General features: G+C 42.9%; 1 protein-coding gene across 1 annotated transcript in view; it reads right to left on the reverse strand.

The window, feature by feature from the left end:
- Positions 1 to 23,066: 23,066 nt before the first annotated feature.
- The window catches only part of DTL (denticleless E3 ubiquitin protein ligase adapter), a 52,486-nt gene continuing 48,611 nt past the window's right edge, over positions 23,067 to 26,941 (reverse strand). Inside the window, exon 15 of the mRNA XM_019738021.3 lies at positions 23,067 to 25,019. Coding sequence (XP_019593580.1) covers positions 24,921 to 25,019 — 99 coding nt within the window. The 3' untranslated portion in view covers positions 23,067 to 24,920. The remainder of the gene's footprint in view (positions 25,020 to 26,941) is intronic.

A 26,941-nucleotide genomic window follows, 5' to 3' on the forward strand; every position in this document is an offset into this window, starting at 1 on the left:
CCAGGTTATGCTTGATCCCACGTCAGCGGATCGAATGCTCAGTAAGCCTTTGCATGGAAGTGTTGGCCAAGGCTCTGTAAGCAGGAAAGGCAAATCCAAATCTGGAATATCAACCAGGAATATGTTGTTTCAAAATTAAATCTTTATTTGATAATTATAAATACACATGCAGTTGTAAAAATCAAAGCAGAGATCCCATGTATTCTTTTATCCCATTTCTCTCAACAGTACATCTTACAAAACTATAGTACAATGTCACAACTGGGCTATGGACATCAATACAATGCAGATGGCCCCAATTTTACTTGTACTCATTTGTGTGTGTGTGCATGTGCTTAGTTCTGCACAATTTTGTCGTTAAGTTTGTATACCCCCCACCAGTCGACGTGCAGAGTAGTTCTATCCCCACACGGATCCCTGCGTTGGCTTTTTATAACCACACTCACCTCTCCCTCCCTTCTCCCGTTCCTAACCCACGCCAACCATTAATCTGTTCTCCATTTCTAAACTTTTTTTCATCTCGAAGATGTATTATAAACGGAATCATACAGTACATAACCTTAGGGATTGGCTTTTTTTTACTAAGTATAATTCTCTGGAAATTCATCCAATTGTGTTCCTCAGTAGTTCGTTCCATGGAATGACTGTACCACAGTTTGTTTAATCATTTAACCATTGAAGGACATCTGTGCTGCTTCCATCTGCTTGGCTGTGATGAAGAAGTCTTCTGTGAACATATGTGCCAAGGTTTTTGTGTGAACATGAGACTTCATTTCTGGGGGATACATGACCAAGAGTGCAATTGCTGGGTCATGTGGTAATTGTATGTTTAGTTTTATAAAAACCTGCCAAACTGTTTTCCAGTGCAGCTGTATCATTTCACATTCCCACTGGCAATGGGTGTGTGATCCACTTTTTCTACATTCTCACCTACATTTGATGTCACTATTTTTCATTTTAGCAAGTGTGTAGTAATATCTCAGTGGCTTTAGTTTATATTTCTCTAATGGCTAATGATATTGAACCCCTTTCCATGTGCTTATTTGCCATCTGTATGTCTTCTTCAGAGAAATGTCTACTCATATTTCTTGCCCACTTTTTAACTGGATTTTTTTTCCTAATGAATGTTAACAGTTCTTTATATATTCTAGATACTAGCCCTTTGTTAGATAGATGCCTTGCAAATATTTTTCCCCAACTGTCGTTTGTCTTTTCATCCTCTTCACAAGGTCTTCCATAGAACAAAAGTTTTTTAATTTATCAATTTTGTATGGATCATACCTTTGGTGTGAAGTTAAAGAACTCTTTGCCTAACCCTAGGTCCCAAAGATTGTGTCCTGTTTTGTTTTCTAAAAGTTTTATAGCTTTACATTTTATGTATATGTCCATGAGCCATTTTGAGTTAATAAGTTTTAATCCTAGTCAAGATAAACGATTTCCTCTTCCAGGGTGAAAAAGGCCCAGTGTAATCAACTTGCCACAAGTGGCTGGCTCGTGGTGGGTGCTGGGCATCCGTTTCACTTCCTAGCGGGGTGGTCATTTGGGGCGGCAGTCGCTGGACTAGCCCTTGTGATTGGGAGTTTGCACTGAGGTGACTAATGGCAGGTTATCTGACATCAACTGGCAGAGTCATTGTGTCAACCTGGCAGTTATGTAGTGGCAGTTGCCTTCTGGTGGTCACTGACCTGTGGTGAAAAGATCTTCACACTTGATGCCACTTCCATGGGTCTATCCACCTGCCTCCCCCCAGACCTCCTCACCCCTTACCTTCTCATCTTTCTCCTTCCCAGGCCCCTGACCAAATACAGCCAAGCCACTCATCACTACCTAGGAGTCCTTCTATATTCCTCACCTTAGCCTAGTTCTCTTTGCTCACAAGAGAATGCCGGATGCTTGAAAGCTGCCTGGGAAGGTTTAGCCACACCACTGTTTTTCACAGCCACCGCTGGATCGGCTACAGTGCAGCACCAGTCCATTTGTGGCTTGACCCAACCATGAACCTGGCTTGATTCTCCCCTATCAGCTGGTCATGAGGCCCACGTGAGCTGAGGGAGAGGTGGTGGAAGCTGACACGGGTGTCTGGAAGCTATACAGCCTTTCCAACCTAGCCTGAGTCAACACAGCCTCACTACCGTATTCAATTGGTAGAAGCAGACGCAAGACTTCTGAGATTAAAGGAGAAGTGAATTAGACTCTTCTGCCTGAGGTGGGAACAGCAAGGTCACACTTGCTATAGAAGAATACGTGGGAGGGCAGCTATTGAGTCATCTTTGGAAAATGCAATCTGCCACAACAAGGTTTCCCTACTTTGGCTGGTGGGAACTTGAATGATTCTCAGCCATGCATGAGCCCTACGAATTTTCAGCTTACAGCTCCCCCGTAACTGTTCTTTGCCGGCAGCTGCTCTTTGGCATGGCCTTGTGAAGTGTCACCTTATGTACACAAAGACTGGTCTTCAGCCAAAGACTCAACTCCTTATATGAAGCTCTTCCTCTGTGTAGCTCCCTCCTTTTTGGCATTTATCCAGTGAATTCTAGCCAACTCGGCTTCCCCAAACTGTCTCCTCAACTCAACACCACCACTGGGCTGTTATGGATTTTCCTAAGCAATCTGTAAAATTGCAATGGTGCCATATTGTTAGCTGAGCAATCTGCAAAGTGTCTCCACCAGTAAGGGCTCACCTCGAGGGCCCACCTCACAGAGGGCTCACTTCATTGGTTTCCCTTCCCTTAGGGACCACTGCCCGGTGCTGCCTCTTGTCCAACGTCTGGAAAGAGTTGTTTCATATCTTTGATCCAGTTTTTGTTTATGGTAAGAGAGTACGTCTCATTTTTCATGGGTGGAAGTAGAACGTGAATATATATATATATTTTTAATTTAAGATTTTTAATGGGGAAGGGGAACAGGACTTTATTGGGGAACAGTGTGTACTTCCAGGATTTTTTCCAAGTCAAGTTGTTGTCCTTTCAATCATAGTTGTGGAGGGCACAGCTCAGCTCCAGGTCCAGTTGCCGTTTTTAGTTGCAGGGGGCGCAGCCCATAATTCCTTGCGGGAGTCAAACTGGCAACCTTGTGGTTGAGAGGACACTGGCCCATGTGGGAATTGAACCAGCAGCCTTCGGAGTTAGGAGCACGGAGCTCTAACTGCCTGAGCCACCGGGCCGGCCCAAACCTGCATATATTCTGAAGACAAAGCCAACAGGATTTGATTATGAGCTGATGTGGGTTGTGAGAAAAAAAGAGATGTCAAGGATGACTTTGAGTTTTTGGCCTGACACCGGAAGGGTGGCTTTGTCATTACCTGAGATTAGGTCAAATTTGGGGGTGGGGGGAGGGAAAATTAGGGGTTCAGATTTAAAAATGTTAAACTTGAGATGCCTGTTAGACATCCAAGTGGGGATGTCAGCTTTTCAGTCGGATATATGAGGCAGGTGTTCAAACTGGAGGTCAGGCTAGAAATAGAAAAGTGGGTATTGTCTCTGTATTGATGGTATTCAAAGCCATGAGTCTGGATGACATCATTAAGGAAGTGAGTGTAGACAGAAAAGAGAAGTCAAGTCCAAGGACTGAGCCCTGAGGCACTCCAATATTAAATATTTGGGGAGATGAAGAGGAACCCTTCAGTGGTCTGTGCCAATGCTCCTTCCCCCCATCCCCACAATTCTCTCTCACTCCCGTACCTGTGCCCCATCCCATCTGCTCAATCAGCCTACTCTTGCCACTTTTCTGGCACTGACTTCTGCTGACCTGTTTTATCTTGTGACCATCCAAGTCCGGCCCTGACAGATCAGTTCCAGGACGGCTCTGAGGCCTTGGAAATTGTTCTAGCCAATTCATGTCCTCAGAGGCCTGTGGAGTCATTTGAGAGCCATCTGGCTCCATCAGGACTGACTCCTCTGCCAAAGTATAGGGTGGGAAGAAGGCAATGGCCTGCAACTTCCAGAGTGAGCAGTGTTTTGGCCAGAGCCCTTTCTCATCTGTGGTGGTACCTCCCATGTTGTGAGCTCAGAACATGGAAATAGCAGATGTATCATTCTAGATACAGCCAGCTTCTTCTGTCTAAGATTCAGTCCTGCGTAGTAGAGCTATGTGGCCAACTTTGGTAGTTGTACTCTATGCTATCAACCTCAAAATACTCGTGTATGTTTTCCCAATATCCCCAATTTCTCCATAGCGGTTTATTATTGACTGGATAGTAGTCATCTAGTCACATGTGAAAAGGACTGGATAAGGATGCTTAACAGAGTACTATTTATAAAAGTAAAAATGTTAGAAATGACCTACATGATCAGCAATAGGAGACTGAGTCAATAAGTTATGGTACATCCATAATACACATTCATTAAAATAATTTGGTGGATAGGGAAGATGTTTATAATATATTGCTGATTTAAACGTTTTAACAAGGCAGTACGGTGTGTAGTGTTTAAAGAATGAACAGACTTAAAGAGAACTCCATACCTTGAATTCTAACAATTAATGGCTGGATAGAAAAGAATGGGCCTGCACTTAAATGATAGGCAAGAGTAGTCAAAGATATAGAAAGTATATAAGAAGAGTGTTGACTCATAGAAAAAAAGGGGAGATTATCTTTGTTTTGTTTTTTTAAAGAAAGAGAGAATGGTTATTTAACCATTCAACAGAGTCAAACGTTGAAGAGGCAAGATGAAGACTGAAAGATGACCACTGTATCAACCATGGACACCACTGAAAATCATTGCAAGAACTGCGTTAGTAGAGCAATGAGAGCAAAAGCCAGATGGGAGAGGGCTGAAGGGTAAATGGCAGGTGAGAAAGTGGAACTATTTTGAGGAATTAGATTGTGTAGAGAAAGAGAGAAAGAAGGCCACAAATAGAGAATGTGTGTTCAGAGATACTTTTTTGTTGAAAGAGATGTGAATTTGTTTAAATAACCAAAAGATGGATCCAGCAGAGAGGGAGAGACTGATCCATAAGACAGAGATTGGAGATGTTACAGGTAAGGTTCCTGAAAAGGTGGGGGAAGAAGGGCTATAAAACACAAGTGATGGAATTGCTCTTGGTTAGTTAGTAAGAAGAAAAAACTCTTCAATTGTCACAGGAAGCAAGAAGAAAGAGTGAAGGTGTAAGCAAGTTTGAGCATGTGGTAACACAGATGAAGAACTCAAAGATGATGACGTGTGTGGAGAGTGAGGGGGTGGTGGGAGCGTCTTAGGAGCACAGGAGAGTGGAGCTTAGAAACAGCTGTCGATAGTAGCAGTGGGAGCTGACCAGAGAAAGGTAGTAAAAATTTCAACCATCCTCTGGTTCCATGTGGGGCTGATGATCCTGAACTATAGTAGAAGAGCTCTGACTGATGGGGAGACTTTCTTTAGTAGTAGTATTTGGTTGCTTGGGTGCAGGCAGGAAGGAAACAGATCTTGGGATCTAGCCTTATCGAAGAGACGATGATTTCTCCCACCTGCTGGCTGGGTGGGTGGGAATGAACAAGCAGCCAGGCTCTTCTGTGGACGCACAGCCAGAGGGAAATAGGAAGAGGGTGGGTCCTCTGTCCTCACTAAATGAGTTTCCTTCCATGTGGTTCACCTTCCAAACTTCCTGTCCCTGGGTGAGCTGGCCCTTTGTTAGCCTGACAGATTCCCCACGTAGAGCTCAGCTCCCCATACGCTGTTTGCTGTTTCTGCAGGCTTGTCAGGAACCAGCCCTCGTCAGGAAGGTCTTTTTATATATGCTGCTGCGTGATCCATTCTGTGCTGTGAGTGCACGGGAGGGGCAGGGCTTGACCCACGGAGAAAGGTCACCGTTAACGTCTAGTGAGGACAAAACAGCCTTCTTTATGCTCCAACTCACTCAGAACGCCGGTGCCAACACTGCCTAAAAGAAGCAACGGGGCTTCTCTTTCCTCCAGCCCTTGGCTTCTGTGGAAAGCAAAACAGAATGGAGACACTTATTGTCCTCAGCTCTGGGCTTTTTACCCACGGAGGAGAAATAGGGCAGCCAAGTTATAATTTGTGCATGTGTGACATTCCTATCCTGGTTGCTGGGCCAGAGTTGGCTCTGGGAAGGGAAAGGCTGGTGGAGGAGGATGGAAGGAGTGATGGAATCAGGTTCCAGCTCAGGCACAGGCCTCCGCTGTGGCTTTTACTGCTTAGAAACAGAGGAGAGAGGGCGAACGAACATAGGGGTGAGCCGCTAATGGCTCTGCTGAAGCGTGAATAATGTTCCCCAAGCAGGCTGGCTTTGGAAACAGGCTGGCCTTGGGAATAAAGTTACCCTTCACTCCTACCCCAACATATACACTCCAAGCAGGGAGCCCATGTTTCCTGTGTGTCTTTGCTCCCTCTAGGCAGGGGAACACACTTAAATGATAGGCCATTGGCCAGCTGAAAAGGATTGGGCAGCTTGTCATCTCTGGGCCTGATATTTCATCTACAACCTGAGAGGTGAACAGGATGATTTCTAAGGCTCTTTCAATTCTGGCTACACATCTGACTGAACTGGAATGACACCAGATTTGAATTGTTTTATTGTCATTTTATTCCAAGGTCTTAACACATACTGGATGATAAGCACAGTCTTGGCCCTGGTCACAGGGCTGGTGGGGAGAAGCGGGAGGAAAGAATAATGTAGGATGGCTCCAGCCTGAAGAAAGCATTGAGCCACCATGGCTCTGACTCCGCTTGTTAGGCCTCGGTTTCCTTTACAGTAAAATGAGACTCTGAAGCTTAGAAGATCTATAAGATGCAGCTCTCGTTTTCTGTGCTGAATGTCTCTGTCCTCAGGCAATTAGTAAGACCCAGTGGATAAACACTCACTGAACTGTTTGCTTGGCATGTGTGCAGTGCTATACTGGAACAAGGCGTTCCCTATCCTCAAGGAGCTCACGATGTTTTTTACAAAATAATAAGCTACATACATAGGAAAATATAGCATAACATGCAATGTCACCCATGGCCAAACAAATACGACAAGCACCACAGGATGGCACTAAGCACGCTGCAGGCTGAAGGAGCCAAGGATAGAGCTTGCTTCCCCTTTGGCCTCCTGCTACTTCAGCTCCCAGAAGGGGCTTTGTGGGGGCAGACTGCTGTCAGTTCTGCCTTCACCACTTGCAAACTTTGGAGAAGTTACTCAACCTCTCTAAGCTTCAGTTTCCTGATATTTAAGACGGGATTAATAAAAGCACCTCCTTGACACATTGTTGTAACGATGAAGTGAACTCCCAACAAACTGGGAGGGAATACTATAAAGGGAATGTACCTCAACATGCTAAAGGCCATGTGCCACAAGCACCAGCTAACATCCCATTCGATGATGAAAAGCTAAAATCTTTTCCTTTAAGAGCAGGCATAAGACAAGGATGCTCACTCTTGCCACTTTTATTTAACATAGTATGGGAAGTCCTAGCCAAAGCAACTAGGCAAGAAAAATAAATAAAATGCATCCAAGTCAGAAAGGAAGAAGGAAAATTGTCTCTATTTGCAGATGACATGATCTTATATACAGAAAACCTTAAAGAACTCACCAAAAAAAAAAAAAAAATCTGTTAGAACTTATAAGTAAATTCAATAAAGTCACAGGATAAAAAGATCAATATACAAAAGTCAGTTTCATTTCTATACATTAGTAATGAGCTATCAGAGAGAAATCTGAAAGATCTGTACACTGAAACCTAGAAGACATTGATGAAAGAAATTAAAGAAAACACAAGTAGAAAGATAGTCCATGCTCACAGATTGGAAGAATACTGTTAAAATGTCCATAGTACCCAAAGCAATCTACAGATCCAATGAAATCCCTATAAAAATCCGATGGCATTTTTCACAGAAACAAAATCCTAAAATTCAGAAAAGACCCCAAATAGCCAAAGCAATATTGAGAAAGAGGAATAAAGCTGGAAGCATCACACTTCCTAATTTCAAACTATATTACAAAGCTATAGTAATCAGAACAGCATGATATTGGTATAAAAACAGACAAAGAGAGCAATAGAACAGAATAGAGAGCCCAGAAATAAGCCCATGCATATATGGTTCATTAATTTTCAATAAAGGAGCCAAGAATATACAATGGGGAAAGGACAGCCTTTTCATTAACTGGTGCTGGGAAAACTGGGCAGCCATGTGCAAAAAAATGAAACTGGACCTCTATCTTATACTATACACAAAAATCAACTCACAATGGATTAAAGATTTGAACGTTAGACCTGAAACCATAAAACCCCTAGAAGAAAACATAGGGGGTAACCTCTTTGACATCAGCCTTGGCAATGATTTCTTGAAAAGCAAAAATAAAGAAGTGAGACTACATCAAACTAAAGAGCTTCTGCACAGGAAATCATCACCAAAATGAAAAGTTAACCTATGGAATAGGAGAAAATACTTGTAAATCATACATCTCAATAGTAAAATATATAAAGAACCCATATTACTCAATAGTAAACAAACAAACAATCCAATTTAAAAATGGGCAGAGGAACTGAACAGACATTGTTCTAAAGACATACTGACAGCCAACAGGTACATGAAAAGGTGCTCAATATCACTAATCATCAAGGAAATGCAAATCAAAACCACAATGAGCTATCAATCACCTCATATGTGTTATTATTAGAATGGCTATCACAAAAAAGAAAAAAAATAACAAGTTTTGGTGAGGACATAGAGAAAAGGGAACCCTTGTGCACGGTTGGTGGGAATGTAAACTGATGCAGCCACTATGGAAAACAGTGTGGAGGTTCCTCAAACAATTAAAAATAGAACTAGTATATGATCCAGTAATCCCACTTCTGAGTATGAAAACAGAATCTGGAAGAGATATCTGCACTCCCATGTTCACTGCAGCATTATTCACAGTAGCCATGATATGGAAACAACCTAAGTGTCTGTTAGTGGAGAATGGATAAAGAAGAGGTGGTATGTATTTAGAATGGAATATTATTCAGCTATGACAAAGAAAAGCCTGTCGTTTGTAACGACATGGATGGACCTTGAGGGTATCATCCTAAATGAAATAAGCCAGACAGAGAAAGACAAGTACTGCACGGTGTCACTTATATGTGGAATCTAAAAAACAAAAAAGTTAAACTAATAAAACAGAGAGTAGAAAAGTGTTTGCCAGGGGCTGAAGGGTGGGGAAATAGGGAGAGGTTGGTTAAAAGGTACAAAGTTTCAGCTGTAAAATGAGTAAGATCTAGGATCTAATGTAAATTATGGTGACTGTAGTTGGTAACACTGTATTGTATAATTGAAATTTGCTAAGAGAATAAAACTTAAATGTTCTCACCCCCACACACAAAAAGACAAATATGTGAGGTATTAATTAACTAGATGTGGAGAATCCTCTCACAATGGATACATATACCAAGTCACCATGATGTACACTATCTTACATTTTATATGTCTGTTATACCTCAACAAAGCTGAAATTAAAGAAAAGAATGTATAAATTAAGTTATAACATACTTCTAATGAGAAGGCGTTCCTCTTTTTATCAACAAGAAAACAGTTTTTAATTAGCAACAAATAAAAAGTCATGACTCAAACAAATGAGCAAGATCAGTGAGGTTACCCACATAAGGTATTTAGCACAATGCTCTGTAATGATCTCTTTCCCACCCTGACCCCCCGAGAAGCCCAGCTGTGGCAAAGGGACTCCAGATTAGGGAGGGCTCAGGACAGCTGGCCTGGTCTGATATGACCCTGGCTTAATGCAAGATCACCCAATTGAGAGACTAAGCCTGTGTGTACGGAGGACCTGCAGTGCAGCGGCAGGACCGCAGGATAGACCGCTGACTAGGAAGTGACCATCGTCTAGGCCTAAAGGGGACGTCTGCTCTCCCAGGAAACGGCTACAGGTGCAGGTGGAGTGAAGCCAGGATGAGAGAGGGTCTGCATGCAAATGTCAGGGAGCGAGGAAAAGGAGAAGGAACAAGGGCACAGGGCAGTCCGACAGGGCCTGCAGCTTGCTCAAGGCACACGGAAGAGCTCGTTCCGCCTGCATGAGAACGGGCTGTGTCTCCCCTGTTGAGTTTAGTTGTTCGGTCCTTGTATTTACTCAAACATTTAGAGCTGTTCTATTCCAGAGTCACATGCCCACTGAAGACAAGTCTGGAACTGAACTGGCCAGAGATGGTACAGCACCTTATAACTGTCTCCCTCCAACTCAATTAATGCCATGAAAAAAAACCCTGAAGCCATGGCCCAAGGGATCCCTGCGTGTGGACAGCCTCTGAATTGGTATCTGTGTGAGGTAAGCAAAATATAGTGTCATAAAAGGGGATGCTAGTGTCAAATTGTGTATGTGTGCTTGTTTGTGTTTGTTAATAATATGTTAAAAAAGGATTGAGCCTTATTGTAAACAGTGCCTAGCCGTGCCTGGCACGTAGCGGACATTAGATGGTTTTTTTTTTGATAACTGAATGAACAGATGGATGACAGACACTAAGTAAATGTTGGTTGTCTATCTTGGCTCATGTCTTTAAAAATGGGGAGACTACAATCATGTGCGTTCCTCCATACATAATGTTATATTCCTGATTCCTGACTCAAAGACCATTCACTTGGTATTTATGTGGTGTGACCCAGGCTCTCGTCCTGGCCCTGCCACCAACTAGCCACGTGACCTCAAGTACATGACTAATTTTCTCTGTGCTTTGTCTTCTTTTTAATCTATAAAAAGAGGAGGTTGACTGGAGCACATGCTAAACTTCCTTCCAGGTCTGAGCTTTTGAGATTATTCTGCGGTTCTGACATAAGAGCTTTTGTTGTGCAGTCAACTCAACCACAGAGAGACTAAACCCATAAACTTTATTCCATCAGCACTGTGCTGGAGCCAAACTGCCCAGCAGTAGCTTGTAGTGTGAGTCAGGAACCCTTAAATTCACAGGTACGGAGCCCCCAACATGCGTCACTGGGCTTCATAAGGTCTACAAACTCACATCCTCTCCCCACACTCTTATAAGCAACATTTTCTGTATCAATATCTTGTGAATTTTTCTGGAGTAAGTGTCCCTAGATCTCAAAGATTCTCAAACATGTGGATAGCCCCCAATTGGTTAAGAAATCCTTGAGCTTTCCAGAGGACAAGTGTAGAAACCTAGGCACCCAACACAATGGCATTTAATTTGACAAATGAGGAAGTTCTGGTTGTAGCCACAGAAACCTAACGGAATTCATAACAAAGGTATGAGCATTTCTATGCGTGAGACAGTCCTTGTGACTGCAGGTGAGTCGGAAACCCTCTTGACAGAACGACAGCAAAACAAATCAGAAGCCCTGACTGCAGGACAACAGTCTTTGAGCTGGACAGAATTCTACCCAGGTAGTGTTATCTCTGAGGCAGGTGTAAGAAAAGTTCCCCAGTGTAATGATCATCTCTACCTGATGTAAATGATGTCCAAGACTGTCACAGAGCCAGGTGGCAGTGATGGAGAAGGGTCCCAGGCCTGCGGCCATCAGTGGTTTGGTTCTTAGTTTGGCATGAACCAGAGGCAGGCAGGCGGAGGGAGGGCCAGCTGAAAGAGGAAGAGACCGTGTTGGGCTCTAACCACTGCTGTGCTGTCTAGTTCTTCCGATGATTCAGTGCAAACCACTCAACCATGTTGGATCCCAATGCCTTTATTTCATAGGGTATTTAACATAAGAGAGAACTCGAATTCTTGAGAATGCCAGGAAATTAACAGGGTTTACTTTTTAAGAAAACGGGGACGTATATAGGAAGTCAAGCGAGATATTAATGGGGATTCATCTAGAGTCCAGACTTGGGGGTCCTGAATGTAACTAATGGTGATTAGGGGTTTAAGGCAACCAGACCTACTAGTAAAGAGCCACAAGTGTCCCTGGGACAGTCTTTGGACCTATCTGTTCAGCAGCAACTAACTCAAAGGCTTGTTCCAAAGACTCTCACAGCCAGTTAGTTCCAGTTGCAGAGACCTGTGCCAATGGAGCCACCGGTTTCCACATGAGACTGAGCCCTGGCCCCAGCCAGCAGTCACACAGGTATACCACTGGGGACACACAGGGGACTGGCTGGCTGGGAGAGGTGCAGGTGGGTCCCCACCTTTGGAAACCAGCTCAAAGTTTGAAAGTTTGAACTCTAGCTTGAATTACACTTAACACCTCAGGTTTGGAGCGCAGTGTCTGGACGTACCTTGCATGTCATGGTCATTTTGCAGTATTTTAAAAAGAACATGCGAGTAGGGAGAGGAGACAGGGCTCGCTCCTAAGAGCCTTTAGGCTGAGGTACTAGCCTAGTGAGTGGACCAGCTGGACTGACTGGTGACTCTCCTTCAGGAAGTAAGTACTCAGAGCGTCATCGGTGGGGAAACCGCAGAGCTCTTCTTTCTCACAGGGGCTGTCTCACCGGGCACCTCATCCAGAGCTTGCAGGGCTGGTCATCCGGGCTCCCAGGGAGAGCTGGAGCTGAGTAAGAACCAGAGGGCTGGGCCTTTGACGACAGCTCCCAAAATAAGGTGCCAAGCTCTACTTCTCACTTTCCCCTCGTGCTGTGAGATGCTGGCACTGCCTTGGGAGCCATTACTCAGCAGCCTGAATGTACAGAAATAGGCCGAGGGCACTGACCCAGGAGGCCACGGCTTTCCTCCAGCAAGGTGCTGTCCTGTGGTGGTGGCTGAGGCAGGGCTGCGTGGGGACACGACCTGGCCTCCCACTATCACTTCCTGTCCGGACATAATCCCATTACAGGACAGGGCTTCACTTAACTGTTTCTAGGCCTGTGACGGTATCTCTTTGCCCCTGGGCTTTCCGGCACCAGCGGACTGATGAACACACTTCTCTACCTTCTCCAACTTTTCAACACATATTCTTTCCACCCTCTTATCCTAAAAGCCGGGCCTGCTCTGGTCTCCGGCCCTTTCCAGAGTAAGTGGCTTTTCTTCCTCCCCTGGTTGCCAAGGTCAGAACAGGGTGCTATTCTCTGAGCTTTTGTCGCTTCTCCAGGCCACAGCTCCCCCATCCCTGCTGGGCACACCATTCTATCTTACTGGCCACCCTGTCCATTAGGTCGTTTACTGATCTCCAGCTCTCTCGCACCCTCCTCAGCGGCTTCACACCTGCCTCAAAGCTTTCCTGGCCGCTTCATCCCTGCCACATCTTTTGGGTCCCTCTGATACCCTGGCTTCACCACCACTTTGAAAAACTACACGTTCCTAAATTCTGCCCAACCTGTTACTCACTGTGACAAACATAATTTGGACACGGCATCAGAATGGTCTGTTATCTCACATTCTCACAACCCCCCTCCAACCACAACACACTTAACTTCCTACCTGTTGAGGTATTTCTTCCTCACCTGTTTACCCTCCCCAGTATCTCTGGCTTCCTCCATATTTAGCTTGGACCCTTTGGTCTGCTGTTTCCAGGGTGCTCATGGATCCCTCATTCTTTATTCTTCCCTGGGTCCTTCCCTGCTGACTTCCCATCTTGGGTAATCCCGAATTCAGCTTTCTTTGTTGCTGCTGCCAGATTGCTGAGCTCCGCTGGAAATTTACAAGCTTTCTGTGGTGTGAGGCCATGACACGCCATTCATTCCATCAAGACCACATGCGCCTGACTCTCTTCCCCACGACTTGGTCTTCGAGGTAGGGATTTTGGCACCCCAGGACAATCATGGAAGTGAACACTTAGTACATGCCTTGCACTTGTCTAGGCACTTTACACATATGAACTCAATGACAAGACTACTGTTATTACTTTTCTTTTCTTTTTTATGAGAAACAAGCTCAAAGAGATTAACTAACTTGCATTAGGGAATTTGCGTGAGATATTATTCTATGTCTCAGAGGATGATCATACACTCCGGAAAGTTTGTTGACTTTTATCAGCGGTCCAATTAAATGGTCAAATTGCAATTGACAATACTTATTCTTCATCTTGCCTGATTTGATTCAATTTTACTCCCTAAAACTCTATCTTGTCTCTTCCTAAAATGGCTACTTCTCAGTCATTTTCTGTCAGCTCTTCTTTCTCTAATCACCCCCAAATGCAGGCTTTTCTCCACACCACTGGCTCTCAGCGTGTGGTTCCCAGACCAGCAATGTCAGCAAGCCTGGGAACTTGCTAGAAGTGCACATTTTTAGGCCCCGCCTCAGCCCTCCCGAATCAAAAACTGGTGAGGAGAATCACCATGCCACATACATTCTCCGTCATTCTCCTCTATAAGCTCCACTTTATTTTTTTTCCCACCTAACACTCCTAAAATTCTTTCCACTCCAGACTGCTCTTCAGAGCTCCAATTCTATGTATACATCGACTCCTGCATCTCCACCGGTTACCCATTAGGCGTCTACCAGGAAAACAATGTCCTCCCATAATCCTATCATTTCGGTATCCCTTTCCCCCAAAATGGCACGACCATCTACCCAGTTGCCAGTGCTAGGATCCTGGGATTCAAGCGATTGCTCTCGTGTATACCCACCTTAAAAACCACTAGTCTACCATTTTGGGAGTATCCCTTAAATTGGAGTAGCTCTTATCTGCACTGGAGTTTCTCTTATCTGCACTGACATCACCTTCCTTCAGGCCCATCCTTTCTCCTTGGGTTACTACAATCACTCACCTTCTCACCAGGTCAACTGTTTAGTCTGGTTCCTTTCCAGTCTTCCTTCAATATTGCTACCGGAATCATGTTTCTGAAATAAAGATATGCTTGTGCCCTGCTTAGTCATTCAGCATCTTTGAGACGTCAAGTCCAAACCCAGTCTGGTGGCCCTGCAGGTGCCTTTTCGCCCTGACCCCTGCTTTCCTCTGTGGCCTCATCTCCTGTTTTTTCTTTTTTTAAATTTTTTATTGGGAAAGGGGAACAGGACTTTATTGGGGAACAGTGTGTACTTCCAGGATATTTTCCAAGTCAAGTTGTCCTTTCAATCTTAGTTGTGGAGGGCACAGCTCAGCTCCAGGTCCAGTTGCCACTGTTAGTTGCAGGGGGCACAGCCCACCATCCCTTGTAGGAGTAGAACCGGAAACCATGTGGTTGACAGGACACGCTCCAACCAACTGAGCCATCTGGGAGCTCAGCGGCAGCTCAGCTCAAGGTGCCGTGTTCAATCTTAGTTGCAGGGGGTGGAGCCCTCCATCCCTTGTGGGAGTCGAGGAGTTGAACTGGCAACCTTGTGGTTGAGAGCCCACTGGCCCATGTGGGAATCAAACTGGCAGACTTCGGCATTAGGAGCACGGAGCTCTAACCACCTGAGCCATGGGGCCAGCCCCTCTCCTGCTGTTTTTGACATGTTCTCTGTGCTCCAGCCCTGGTGGGAAATGGAGTTACCCAGAGTCCCTCCGACAGGCCACTTTCTCACACCCTCAAACCATTTCTCACACCCTCAAACCATTCACGCTATTTTGCCATCTCCTCTGTGAGGAATACCCTTCCTTTACTTACCCATCTGGAAAATTCTTCTCTTGGGCTCAGCTGCATCAGCTTCTGTATAAAACCCAGGCTCAGTTGGATGGGCTCCCACAGCCCCCCATCGTGTCTTCATCAGAGCCCTTATCACACTGTTATGCTCTTGGGTGCCTGTCCTAGGATCCCGGGAGCCACTGTGGACAGGCCTGTATGTGCAGTCCTGACACATAGTAGGTGTTCGGCAAATAGCTGCCTAGTAAAAGTCTGTTCTCTTTTCTTGAAAGGAATCTACATTTACTGCTTGTTTCCTATCTTAACCATACCCATTTTTTCCCCAATCCTGGCCACATTTCACCTTTCATGCTCCTGAAATAACCCTCCATGAAGACAACTGCCCAACAATTGGGCCTCACGAAAGCTCTGATCCTCATCAGCTTCTCTGTAGCAGTGACCTACCCACTTCTCACAAAATTTTCTTTCCTGCGCTCCTGAGCTGACACTTTTTGAATTCTCTACTTTCTGGTCTGCCCGTTCACTGGTTCTTTCTTCTTCATGTTTCCTGCCACTGCTATGCCAGGCATTTGGCAAGCATGGGGTGGGTGGTGGTGGTGGTGGGATATATGCAGTAATGTGCTGGTAAGTTGGCTCACTTACCAGGGGAGGGGGGAGGCCCTAATCTGTGGCTCTGTCTGTTCCATGGCGCACTCTCACCATAACTGATTTCAGGATACCGACGCTGACAACCAGCTCACAAAACTCCTGACTATTTAGTGCTATGCTCCCACGAGCACAGCCAGCTCCAGCACAGCACTGGGGATGCAGAAATGACTAAGACCAGTTTGACCTCTAGGAGGGTACAATCTAGTAGAGGGAATATAGAAATAACTGTGAGGCACATGTGATATGCACTAGTGTAGTGTTTGAACAAGACACTGTGGGGTCGAGCGGAAGGCTTCATTAGGAAGATCTGTGAAAACGCCTACACGAAGGGAGGGGGGTTTGAACTGGACCTTAAACAACAAGGACTTAAAGGCAGGCATCAGGGTAGAAATCACAGCGGCAGGGGAAGCACATGGAACAAAGGCAGGACTGTGCAGCATTTGGGGGAATGGTTAACAGATTGACAGGACTGGGATGCAAAGAACGTGGGACACCAGAATGGGGTCTGCCATAACTAGTTTTGTGACCCTCGTTGCATTGGTTCACTTCACCAGGCCAGTTTCTGCATCTTTAAAATAAGAATTTGAGTTCTATGACTCATTTCTGCCTTGATTTGATGACTGACCCTGGGAAGAGAAAGAATATACAAGAGTGGGGAAGGAGAAAGGAACAAATGTATGTCGTGTGGAGACTTTAGGTGCCCAAATGCTACAGGACCCCCCCTCGGCGAGCCCCCCCTAATTTCTGGCTCAGTCTCCGTTATGCAAGCCCAAGCCCATGTCTGAGCCCTCGCATGATTTGCTGAAGGCTCACTTCTTTTAAGCTCAATGAACATACTGAATCCTGACAGTATATGTAGAGGCAACTTGGTTCCTCCTTCTGCTCTGAGGGAACATTCTCCTTAGAAGGTATCAAGACCATCCCATAGGCTCCGCTAGTAACTCACTCCCTTTGCGTAAGAGGTATAAGATTGAGTCTATCTGGAACTCCTCTCTTCCCACCTCTTGCCTATCTTCTCTAGAGAACTATTTGATCCTTCATTCCTTTTTAAAACATTGTGAATCATAAGACATATACAAAAGTGTATAAAAATGCAAAATGTAATTATAGAGCAAACACTAATGCAATCACACCCAGAGTGAGACAGAACTTTGCCATAACCTAGTCAGTCCTCCATGTTACTTGGAAGCACTACCCTCCAGAGGGAACCGGTCTTGGTTTATTGCAATGACCACCTTTGTTTTACCTTTTACTATCCATGTATATAGCCCTCAAAACTAGTTCAGCATTGCTGTTTTTCATTCAACTGTATGCATTCCTTTGTTTCTTGCTTCTTTTGCTCCACATTCTAAGATTCATTCAGTGTCATGTGTTTCTTCTTTTTCACTTCATGGTTATAGAGTGCTGAGTATACCAGTTTACCCACTCTCCTGTGGATGTACATTTGGGTTGTGTCCAGCCTTTGGCTACATAAACAATGCTATCAAAATCCTTGGACACACGCCCAGGGCACATGAGCTTCTCTAAGGTATAGGGGTGGCACTGTTGGGTCGTAGGGTGTGTTTTCATCTTCATCCTTCATTCTGTCCATCGTATTTGTGGACAATCCTTTCTCCACTTTTTCTTTTCTAAAGAATTTTAAACTTCTGTGCTTTTATCCCTATTTTTCTAACTTTCGATCATGTTTGTCCACCTCCCTGTGTTCCTATAAGGTATTATCAGTCCTGATTCTAGACCTGTGTCACCTCCCTCCTGCAGGTAAGAGTGGTTTCCTCTCCCAAGGAGTAACTGTTTTATTACTCAAGTAGGAAGTGTATTTGGAACATTTTGAGAGTTCTTTCAAATGTGCACAACATGGAAAGTATATATTTGATTAACAGGGGGTTAGGGACAGGCTTCTTTCTGCGAGGCGTCATAGTATGGAAATTACTATTGTGGGCTTTTGAGTCAGAACAAATCCACAACTACTGCTTGTTGGCTCCGTGTCCTTGGGAAAGTTACTTAACTTCTCTTGTGCTTTAGTTTCCTTATCTGCCAAAACATGGAAAACAATTATACCCACTTACAGGGTTATTGTATTATATGAAACTATCCCTAAGTTTGATCAAAAGAGGTTGACCGTGTTTCCTTGAAAATAAGACCCAGCCAGACAATCAGCTCTAATGCATCTTTTGGAGCAAAAATTAATATAAGACCCAGTCTTATTTTACTATAAGACCGGGTAATTATGATATGATATTTGATATTATATAATATCGGGTCTTATATTAATTTTTGTTCCAAAAGACGCCTTAGAGCTGATTGTCCGGCTAGGACTTATTTTCGGAGAAACAGTGTAAATTTGGTCTTCAGACAGGGAGTACAGGCAGGCATTCAAAGTGCCTTCAGGTTGTGCAGTGGATACACACGATGAGTTTGTATCGAGTGTTTATAGTGAGTCTAAACACTGTCCTCCCTTTTGGTGGGGTGGCTGGCTAGGGTAGGCTTGTGAGAAGCCGCGAGTGGCCACAGAACACAAAGTGAAGTGAATCGGCCCATTTGGGAATCAAACCCACAACCCTGGCTTCATGCACTATTTAACTGGCCAAAACGACATGAAAAAGGAGAAAGTGAATGGGATTAGAAATGCTGTCAAAGTAAACAGGAAGGCAAGAGAACACAGGATAACTCAAGTTAACAAGCGGCTCTACCGGGCATCCTCCCTTTGTAGAATTTATTGTACAGGAGACTTGGCTGGAACAGAAACCGTTCCTAATAATCAAATAACCACGTTCCAATTTTCCTTTATCCTGCAGGCACTCCATGTATTAATTCCAGACTTTGCCGCTTACCTTTCTTGGTTTTAGGAGACAGTTTTCCAAAGCCAGATACTTAATTACATGTGTAACCCTTCAAGGCCAACACCTCATTACCTACTTAGGAAGCTGAGAAATGTTTATCATAATCACCCTCTTCCTACCCCTACCCGGAAGTTATTAGTGTTCCTTTTGACTTGTCTGCTAGTCAAGCCCTTTGTGAAGACACTGATTTTTGGACTCCGAATCTTATACCCACATAAAGTGCTCTAAATCCGATAAGGCTTTTGAGGAAGCAGCATTTCTAACTTGACATTAACTTCTGGGCTGAATGTTGACCCATGACAAAATCAATAACGCATACTGAATTTTAACTTTTTCAGTTCCGGTGCCACTATCAAGTTATTTCACAGTTACGCTTAATACATCGTATTATGCTTCTTTGCATACAATTCTTAGAAAATAGTGTTTGAGTGTATTATAGGTGATGGGAATGGGCGGAAGAGGAAAAGACTGGTGCTGAATGATTATCGAATGATGGATTATGACAATAATTGCTAACTTCAAGTCAATATTGCAAGGCCAGATGGTTTATAGTTTGTTGTTTCAGTAACAAATACTACCCTGGTAATATATTACTAGAGGGAAGGGGTCATTATTTATATTACTTTTAGACTATGACTTTTAAAAGTAAGGCTGTTCATTTAAAAAAAAAAAAATCAAAAAAAAAAAAAAATCAGCCCTTACCATTTTCATTTGACTTGATCACTTTGACACAAGTCCAAGATGGGGATCCAGCATAGTAGGACTGCTTGCAGAGGTGAACGTGCCAGCTCCTAATGAGAGAACGCCCCGTTCTCTAAATTCCCGTAAATTGGAAACCAGGGACTTGAACAGCAGCAGTGGTAGCCAAATTTTGTGCTCAGATGCCAACTGAAAACCCCAATACTGGGTTTGTCCACCAAAATGTCAAATACACCTTCATGACTGGTAATTTGGCACCGATGTGACAATGACAAGTATTACTGGCATCGAAAAAAAGGCCCAGGGAAGAACCTCATTAAGTGAGAGGAAAGAGTCTAGAGTCTATACAATACTCCTCAACCGAATGTTTGACCCTTGTATCCTACAAAATCAGAGCTACTAATAAAGCAACATGGCCTGTTTTGAGCTTCACCTCTTTGATTTTATTTGCCTAGACCGGCCTGGGAACACAATAGCCTAACAAGTGACCAAGAATTGGCTCTAAAGGTCTGCCAGCTGCAGCTTCCTTCCTAAAAGTGAACACATCCTAGACAATGTAGCAGAGCTGCAGGCAGCAGTCAGGAAGTCGGAGGGTGGGCTTTGTGCGAGCAAAGGCTTTGGTAGCAGTCCAGGATACAGGTTTGCAAATTACAGCCTCTTTAAACAGTGGCTGAGGCCATGTATGAAATAACTTCTGTATTTTTCATGTGTATCTGGTGGGAAACTCATGAATCTCAAACACCTGAGGAACTGGAGACTTTTTTCCCAGAGGCCTACTTGCTCCTTTTGAAAAGACCGAGGGCTGGGAGGCCCAGGCAACACAATTTTTAGGACCACAGCTCTAGCAGAAAGGGGACAGGGATAAGTTAGGAAAACTGAAAAGTTACTTCAACCTTTATGTCCATTTATCAAATATGGTAATAACTCCTGCCTGCTCTACCTTATGAGAATAATTCTAACAGTAATTGTTCAATAAATACTAGCTATTGGGTGCCAGGCACTGTCCTAAGAGCAGTATATGTAATAATCACCCAATTCCATTTTACAGACAAGGAAACTGATGCACAGAGAAGTTAAGGAATGTGCCCAAGGTCATATAACTCGGGCTGGGATTCAAAGCTAGGCGGTTTGCTTTAGAGACCATATTTTTAACGATTACTTATAATGTTGTAAAGAATATAATAAGAACAAGCTTGAGAACAGCATTTGACTTTGAAAAGTTAAAGGTGCTCTAAGCAGCAGTGGAATAAAGTACTGGAAGGAAGACTCTGCATCTAGACAGCATCCGCTACATAATAGCTGTGCACAAACAGCTTCATTCAAGACTTGAAAAATCTGATCTTTGCCTCTTTCTCCCAAATGCTGACTTTAGCATAATAAACTGCCAGAGATCAAGTGACCCCTTTGACAAGTGGAAGTACAGGGAAGAACTGCAGACCAGGCGCCTCACACAGGGCTTGGCACCCAGGGGATGAATAAATAAATGTTGGCTGAATTGAACACGTTCCAATCAAAGGCATTTTGAAATGTGCTATTCATATTCCACAAAATGGCCTGAACATAAATTATTTAGAATGTCAAAACAGGAAGGGGCCAGTTAAGGAAATTAAAAGAGAAATGGAGTGTAAATGAAATATTTAATTGAAAATAAAGAACCTGGTTATACATTCTTGAAATCCACTTTCCTGGCTTAGCAGGGAAGTGGGAGGGATGAGCTTTTGGGATGGAGCAATATAATACAATATAACAATATAATACCCCTCATTTGTGTTGTAGACACGTGCTGTATGGATACTGTTCTGAATAAGCTGCTTAATATGCTCAGGTGATTTTTTTTTTAAAGGCTGACTTTATCTTACATCATTTCTTAACAACTCCTATACTTTTTAGCAGATATAAAATAGATTTTTTTTAAACCACTTTTAGACCAAAAAAAAAAAAAAAAGAATCCCTTATAACAAGTTGAGCTTGTCTTCCTGGCATCAGATCTAATGAAGCATTAGACTCACCTTATGTCCAACAAAATGTGTTTGGCCTGCCTATAATTTCTAACCAATATCTAAGGAACTGCATAATGCAGGTTTTCCCATAGTTTCCAAGAATTTAACAAGTTAACTGGTTAGTCCGTGATCTGCTATCATCCAAACCTAGTCGAGGCAAAGAATCGCCTATGAGAAGCAGTGAGGTTTGACAAGCAAGAGCTCAGCTGGGCCTACATCCAGTCCTTCGTAAAACTGTGAAACAAAAACCTCCTGTGCTTAATTGCCCTAAAAGTTTCTCTTTGGTCGTCCCTCGGTATTTGTGGGTGATTGGTTCCAGCACAGCTCTCAGACATTAAAATCTGCAGGTGCTCAAGTCCCTTACATAAAATGGCATAGTATTTGCATATAACCTACGTACATCCTCCTGTATACTTTAAATTACCTCTAGATTATTGGTTAATACCTAAAGCAATGAACTGCTCTGTAAATAGTTGTTATACTGTATTGTTTAGGGAATAATGACAAAAAAAAAAAAGTCTGTACATGTGCAGTACAGACGCAACCGTCGCAGGCCTAACTACATAGTACACGTCCCCAGCAACGTAGCATTGCTGACCAGGGGTTGGTTGAACCCGTGAATGTGAAACCCGCGGATATGGGGGCCGACTGCATGGCACTCGCACTCTGTCTTCTGAGCACGTCTGTAAACTGCTGCCCACACTACCCGTCGTGGAACCCGTTCTCTCTGTGACGCTCCTTGGTCTTTGCTTTAAGAGTGAAAGGAAGTGCTGACCCTCTTGGGACTGGGAAAAGCAGAAAAACAGACCTAAGAGCAGCAGTGTTTGCTGTGATAGGCTCTCACAAAGCAAATGTTGAACTGATAAGTGACCTAGTAGAAGAGGTCATAGCCACAGGCTAAATTCAAGCTGGGGGTTAAAGCAACACACACACTCTTAAAAAGTCATCTCCAAGCATCCATATCACGCAGTGGAGGTTTTAAAAAACGCCTCCTATACAGGGAGCCCCAAAAGTCTTATTAGCAAAGTTTTAAGTTCTTAGGGCTGGGGATGGGGGTGGTGGGCTGAGACCACCCTCTGGCAGTCTAACAGGGTTAGCTACACATGGTCTTGATTTATCATCAGTTAAAATGTGCAGCCAAGATTGAAAGAGACATTTTAAAGGACTAATTATTTAACCCTGAAAAAAGTAAATTAAGGGCCTGTGTTGAAATAGCTAAAGGAAACTAATCCAGCATCATAGCAATAGTGCTTGGAGTGCATTCAAATGGAAAAGCTTGGGCTGGAAATACTAGTTTAGAAAAAGAACTACATCACTCCACCCTCCTTCAAGTAATCCAAGCCATCTGAAACGCTAAAAGTCTGACTAAGCAAGATGTATTTTATTAAAACCTCTTTCAGTTTGAACTAAATCATATCCTTGGGAATAAACAAATTTTATTCAATGAACAAGCAGAAGGGATTTGATTACTTTTTGTGTAGACTGCTTCTAGGTTAATGCAAAAAGCTCAAAAAAGGACATCAGATAAGGTAAAAGGCTTTATTATTCTGGATCAGCTTAAAGTCTGATACTGACACAAACAGGGATAATTATTATCTCATTACATTTGACCTTTGGCACCCATTTGAAGTACTAGTTTTCCAAGTGGGACATGTTACACCCAGTAGATTCTCAGCAGCTTTTGACAGCCACATTTACCCTAATTTCACTGAGTGGAGCTATCAGGAGATGTGCAGGGATACAAAGAACAAAATCATCTACTTTAGTTATCCTTTTCTTTTTCAAGGATTCTTTCAAATCAAGAAAGAGATATAGCATTATTGGCAGGTGTTAGTCATAAATAACACCTTCCCACAGTGAACTAAAAAAAAAAAGCAAACACCAAATATACGTAGAGCTCGTGAATATTCAGTTAATGCTACGGTACACTTTGTTTTGAAACAGCAATTCTATGGCTTCCTTTTATTATTGTTCTCCTTGGATAAACCAGGAGAACTCAAGCTTAATTGACCTTTGCAGTTCTGGTTGTTACAAGCTTAACTTATAAGAATCCAAGGACTTAAAGAGTTATCATTAAGAACAGATTTTAAAATTATGACAAAAATATGAATAACGTCTACACAGTCCTCAGAGACATGGATAAAACGAATCAAGCTTCATGACTGGAAGGGGACCCCCTTCCAAGTTCAAGTACACGGAGCTTGTTTCTATTAGGTTACAAAAGGGGAAAATATAAAACAACAGTTCATCTCAAGATGATCTGCTGGTTAAGGGAGGTGATGCTCAAGATATTTTGCACATTAGAGTCCGTCTATGCACTCTATTAAATCGCAAGAGAAAATGCCATGACTAGAAAGTCATTGCTTTTTATGTATATGAAGAGAATCCAAAAAAAGCAAGTTAAAACTAAGATTTATTCTTTAGGTTGTGGATTTTCAGTTCAGATCTACCTTCTTTTATAATATCAATAAATCATTACTCTTTCTTAAAATCTGATGACTTTTTAAAAAAAGTTGCAGCCCCTGGAGAACTGAGGACTCAACTGAAACCCCAGCTTCAGTGTATGACTATTGAGTTTATAAACACGTTCCTCTCGTAAATGGTAAAAATCATAACCTCTAATAGAACATAATAATGGGTTGGTAACATTGTAGATTGCTTAGCAAAAATATGGGGAACTTAAATCTCATGTGGGAGATATACTCAGGGGAAAAAGACAAATGAAGGTTTCTAGTGTCCTCCTACTTTCTCCAAAGAGTTGACTGCTTTTAAAGTAATTTTAACTTACGAGATTTATCACTAAATCACGTACTGAATCAACATAAATGTACTTATCTGAACATCGCATTTTCAGACAAACTTTAAAAATCCTCAAAGAAGTATAGTGAAAAGATTATATATTTTCAATGAAATGACACGTGTCTGAGGCAGCACAGCTGCAGGAGTCTGCAGCAGACGACGTCTTCAGCAGCTGGCCTCCGGACAGGACCTGCTGCGGCCCGCCCACACTTCACATTGTGCGTAGAAAGTCTCAGATCAACAAGAGACAAGTCTTGTTTTTGGCCTCATGAGCTGGGATGTCATTATTGTAGAGAAGATGCATAATTTAAAAAGTGAAGACTACTTATTCAACATGTTACAGAGTGACAAATTTGCTTTATGAAATTTAAATACAGCATTCATCCCAAGGAAGCTGTGTATATACTATGGTAGTAGAACCACACTAGGTAAATTTCAGAGTTGAAAGGATTGTCTCTAACAATAAAAACAAAAAACAAAAAAACTGGTAGCTTTCTTAAAGACCAGAGGTATAGAGTCACTCTTGTATTTTTATCGTGTTTGAATGGGCCAAAGTTCAGTTAACTTACTCAGATTAGCTCTACAATTCTGTTGACTGTTCAGGACTACAGTAGTCATCCTGGGACTTCCTGTGGAAGTACGTACAAATTTTCCTCATGGAGCTGGGAGTAATAGTGACCTAGAAGAAGAAAGTTACGATTTCAGAGATTTTCTAAGACAAAGTTCCCCTGTTACCCCGGCGAATTATCACTAAAGGGTATTTTAATTTAGGATGTCTACCAATTTGACTAGTCAGCCAGCTTTCAGTCCCCAATACTTTGAGGACAATGTCTCTTTTGGCTCATCTGTACTGAAGATAGTAAAAATTTAACAGACATAAGTATGCAAGGACGGTTGGGACTTTTCATGTGAACAGAAAATATTCACCAGTTAAACCTAATAGGAACCAAAGAGGTTACAATTATGATCCTCTTTGGAATAAATGAGAAAGTCACCCTCCCAAATTCAAGATAGGTATTCAAATGGCAGTGCCACCCTCTTTTGAAGAAGTCTACATTATCGCCATGTACATAAAGAACTCTTTTAAAGAAACTTTAGCTTCAAAGATTGAAATGATAAAACCAGTGTTAAAAAAGAGAGACAACAGGCCCCAAATGGAGCCACATGTGCTAAGCCCCACCTCAGCAAACCCAGACCAGCAATATATAACCAAACTGCAGTTTCAGCCTCTCCCAGGAATGTAGTAACCTTTAACCAGTCAATCTGGAATTTCCTGATCAAAACCAGTGAGGTAACCTGTCTGACAGACCCCCTGCCTTTCCCTAAGGGAAGGTCACCATGCCTGAAATAATACATCTTTTTAACTTTCTTTTCCCTCCCCCTTTTCTGTCTTTAAAAGCCTTTCATTTTGCATAGCTTCTCGGGGCTCTTTTCTGTTAATATTTGCTAGAAGGGATGCTGCCTGATTCATGAATTGTTGAATAAAGCTGATGAGAGCTGCAGATTTACTCAGTTGAATTTTGTTGTTTAAAACCCAAAATGTCTTGGACCAGCACACCATTTTTTAAAGACGCTAAGATTTGCACATTAGTGAAAAAAGTTTTTCATTGAAATTGCTTTTATGCTAACACATAGCTAACATCAGCTCCCCTGAAAAAACTGAAATTTTGGCCATGGGCAAACAGCAGACAGTGATACTTTTGAGAGAAAAAGGAAACTCTCCTTAGAGTGTTTAAAATAAAAAGTTCTGTAGCAAGGTCTTGGTTGCAGTTTACGTTCGAAGTAATCTTTAAAACATATCTAGTCTATTTTTCCTAAAATTATGGGATAGGCTTCATGTTAGTAGGTGGGTGATATGAACACTTATTAAACAAGAACTCGTCTAAGGTTGTCCACCTTCTGCCTTTTAAAAGGGTAGACGTCGCTGATCATGACTCCTGGATTGGATTTTAATCCTTCTACCATCTTCTCCTTAACATACATCACAAGCGACTGTGACTTACAGTAGAAACTTCCCTAACCCACCTCCCCTTAACTTACAACTGATAAACGGAAGCTTTCTATTTCCTTTGACTGGTGCCCACAGCTCACCCAATGTTCACAGCTACTTCTGCCTCCACCATTATAATGAGTCATTTGCTTTTCAAGGCTCATAAACCTATTTCTGCCAGCAATATCTGTTTAAAATAAATTTTTTTTAAATTGGGAATATTGGCGAACGGTATGTTTCTCTAGAGCCCATCAGCTCCAAGTTGTCCTTCGATCTAGTTGTGGAGGGCGCACCTCAGCTCTAAGTCCAGTCACCATTTTCAATCTTAATTGTAGGGGGGGCGCAGCCCACCATCCCATGTGGGAATTGAACCGGCAACCCTGTTGTTAAGAGCTCGCGCTCTAACCAACTGAGCCATCCGGCCACCCAGCAATATCTGTTTTTAGAATTATTTAACTTAAATATTATTATCAACCAATAAAATATGAGCCCTAAAAAGATAAATAAAATTAAGCTGAATGTTTAAAAAAGTATACATACAGGTGAGTTGCCAAAAATATTTGTGTGAGCAAGATGACTGACTGCAAGAGATTGGGGCTAATCATTAAAAT

This window comes from Rhinolophus sinicus, chromosome 11 (assembly GCF_057876585.1).
Source record: "Rhinolophus sinicus isolate RSI-liver-muscle chromosome 11, RSI-T2T, whole genome shotgun sequence".
Lineage (NCBI taxonomy): Eukaryota > Metazoa > Chordata > Mammalia > Chiroptera > Rhinolophidae > Rhinolophus > Rhinolophus sinicus.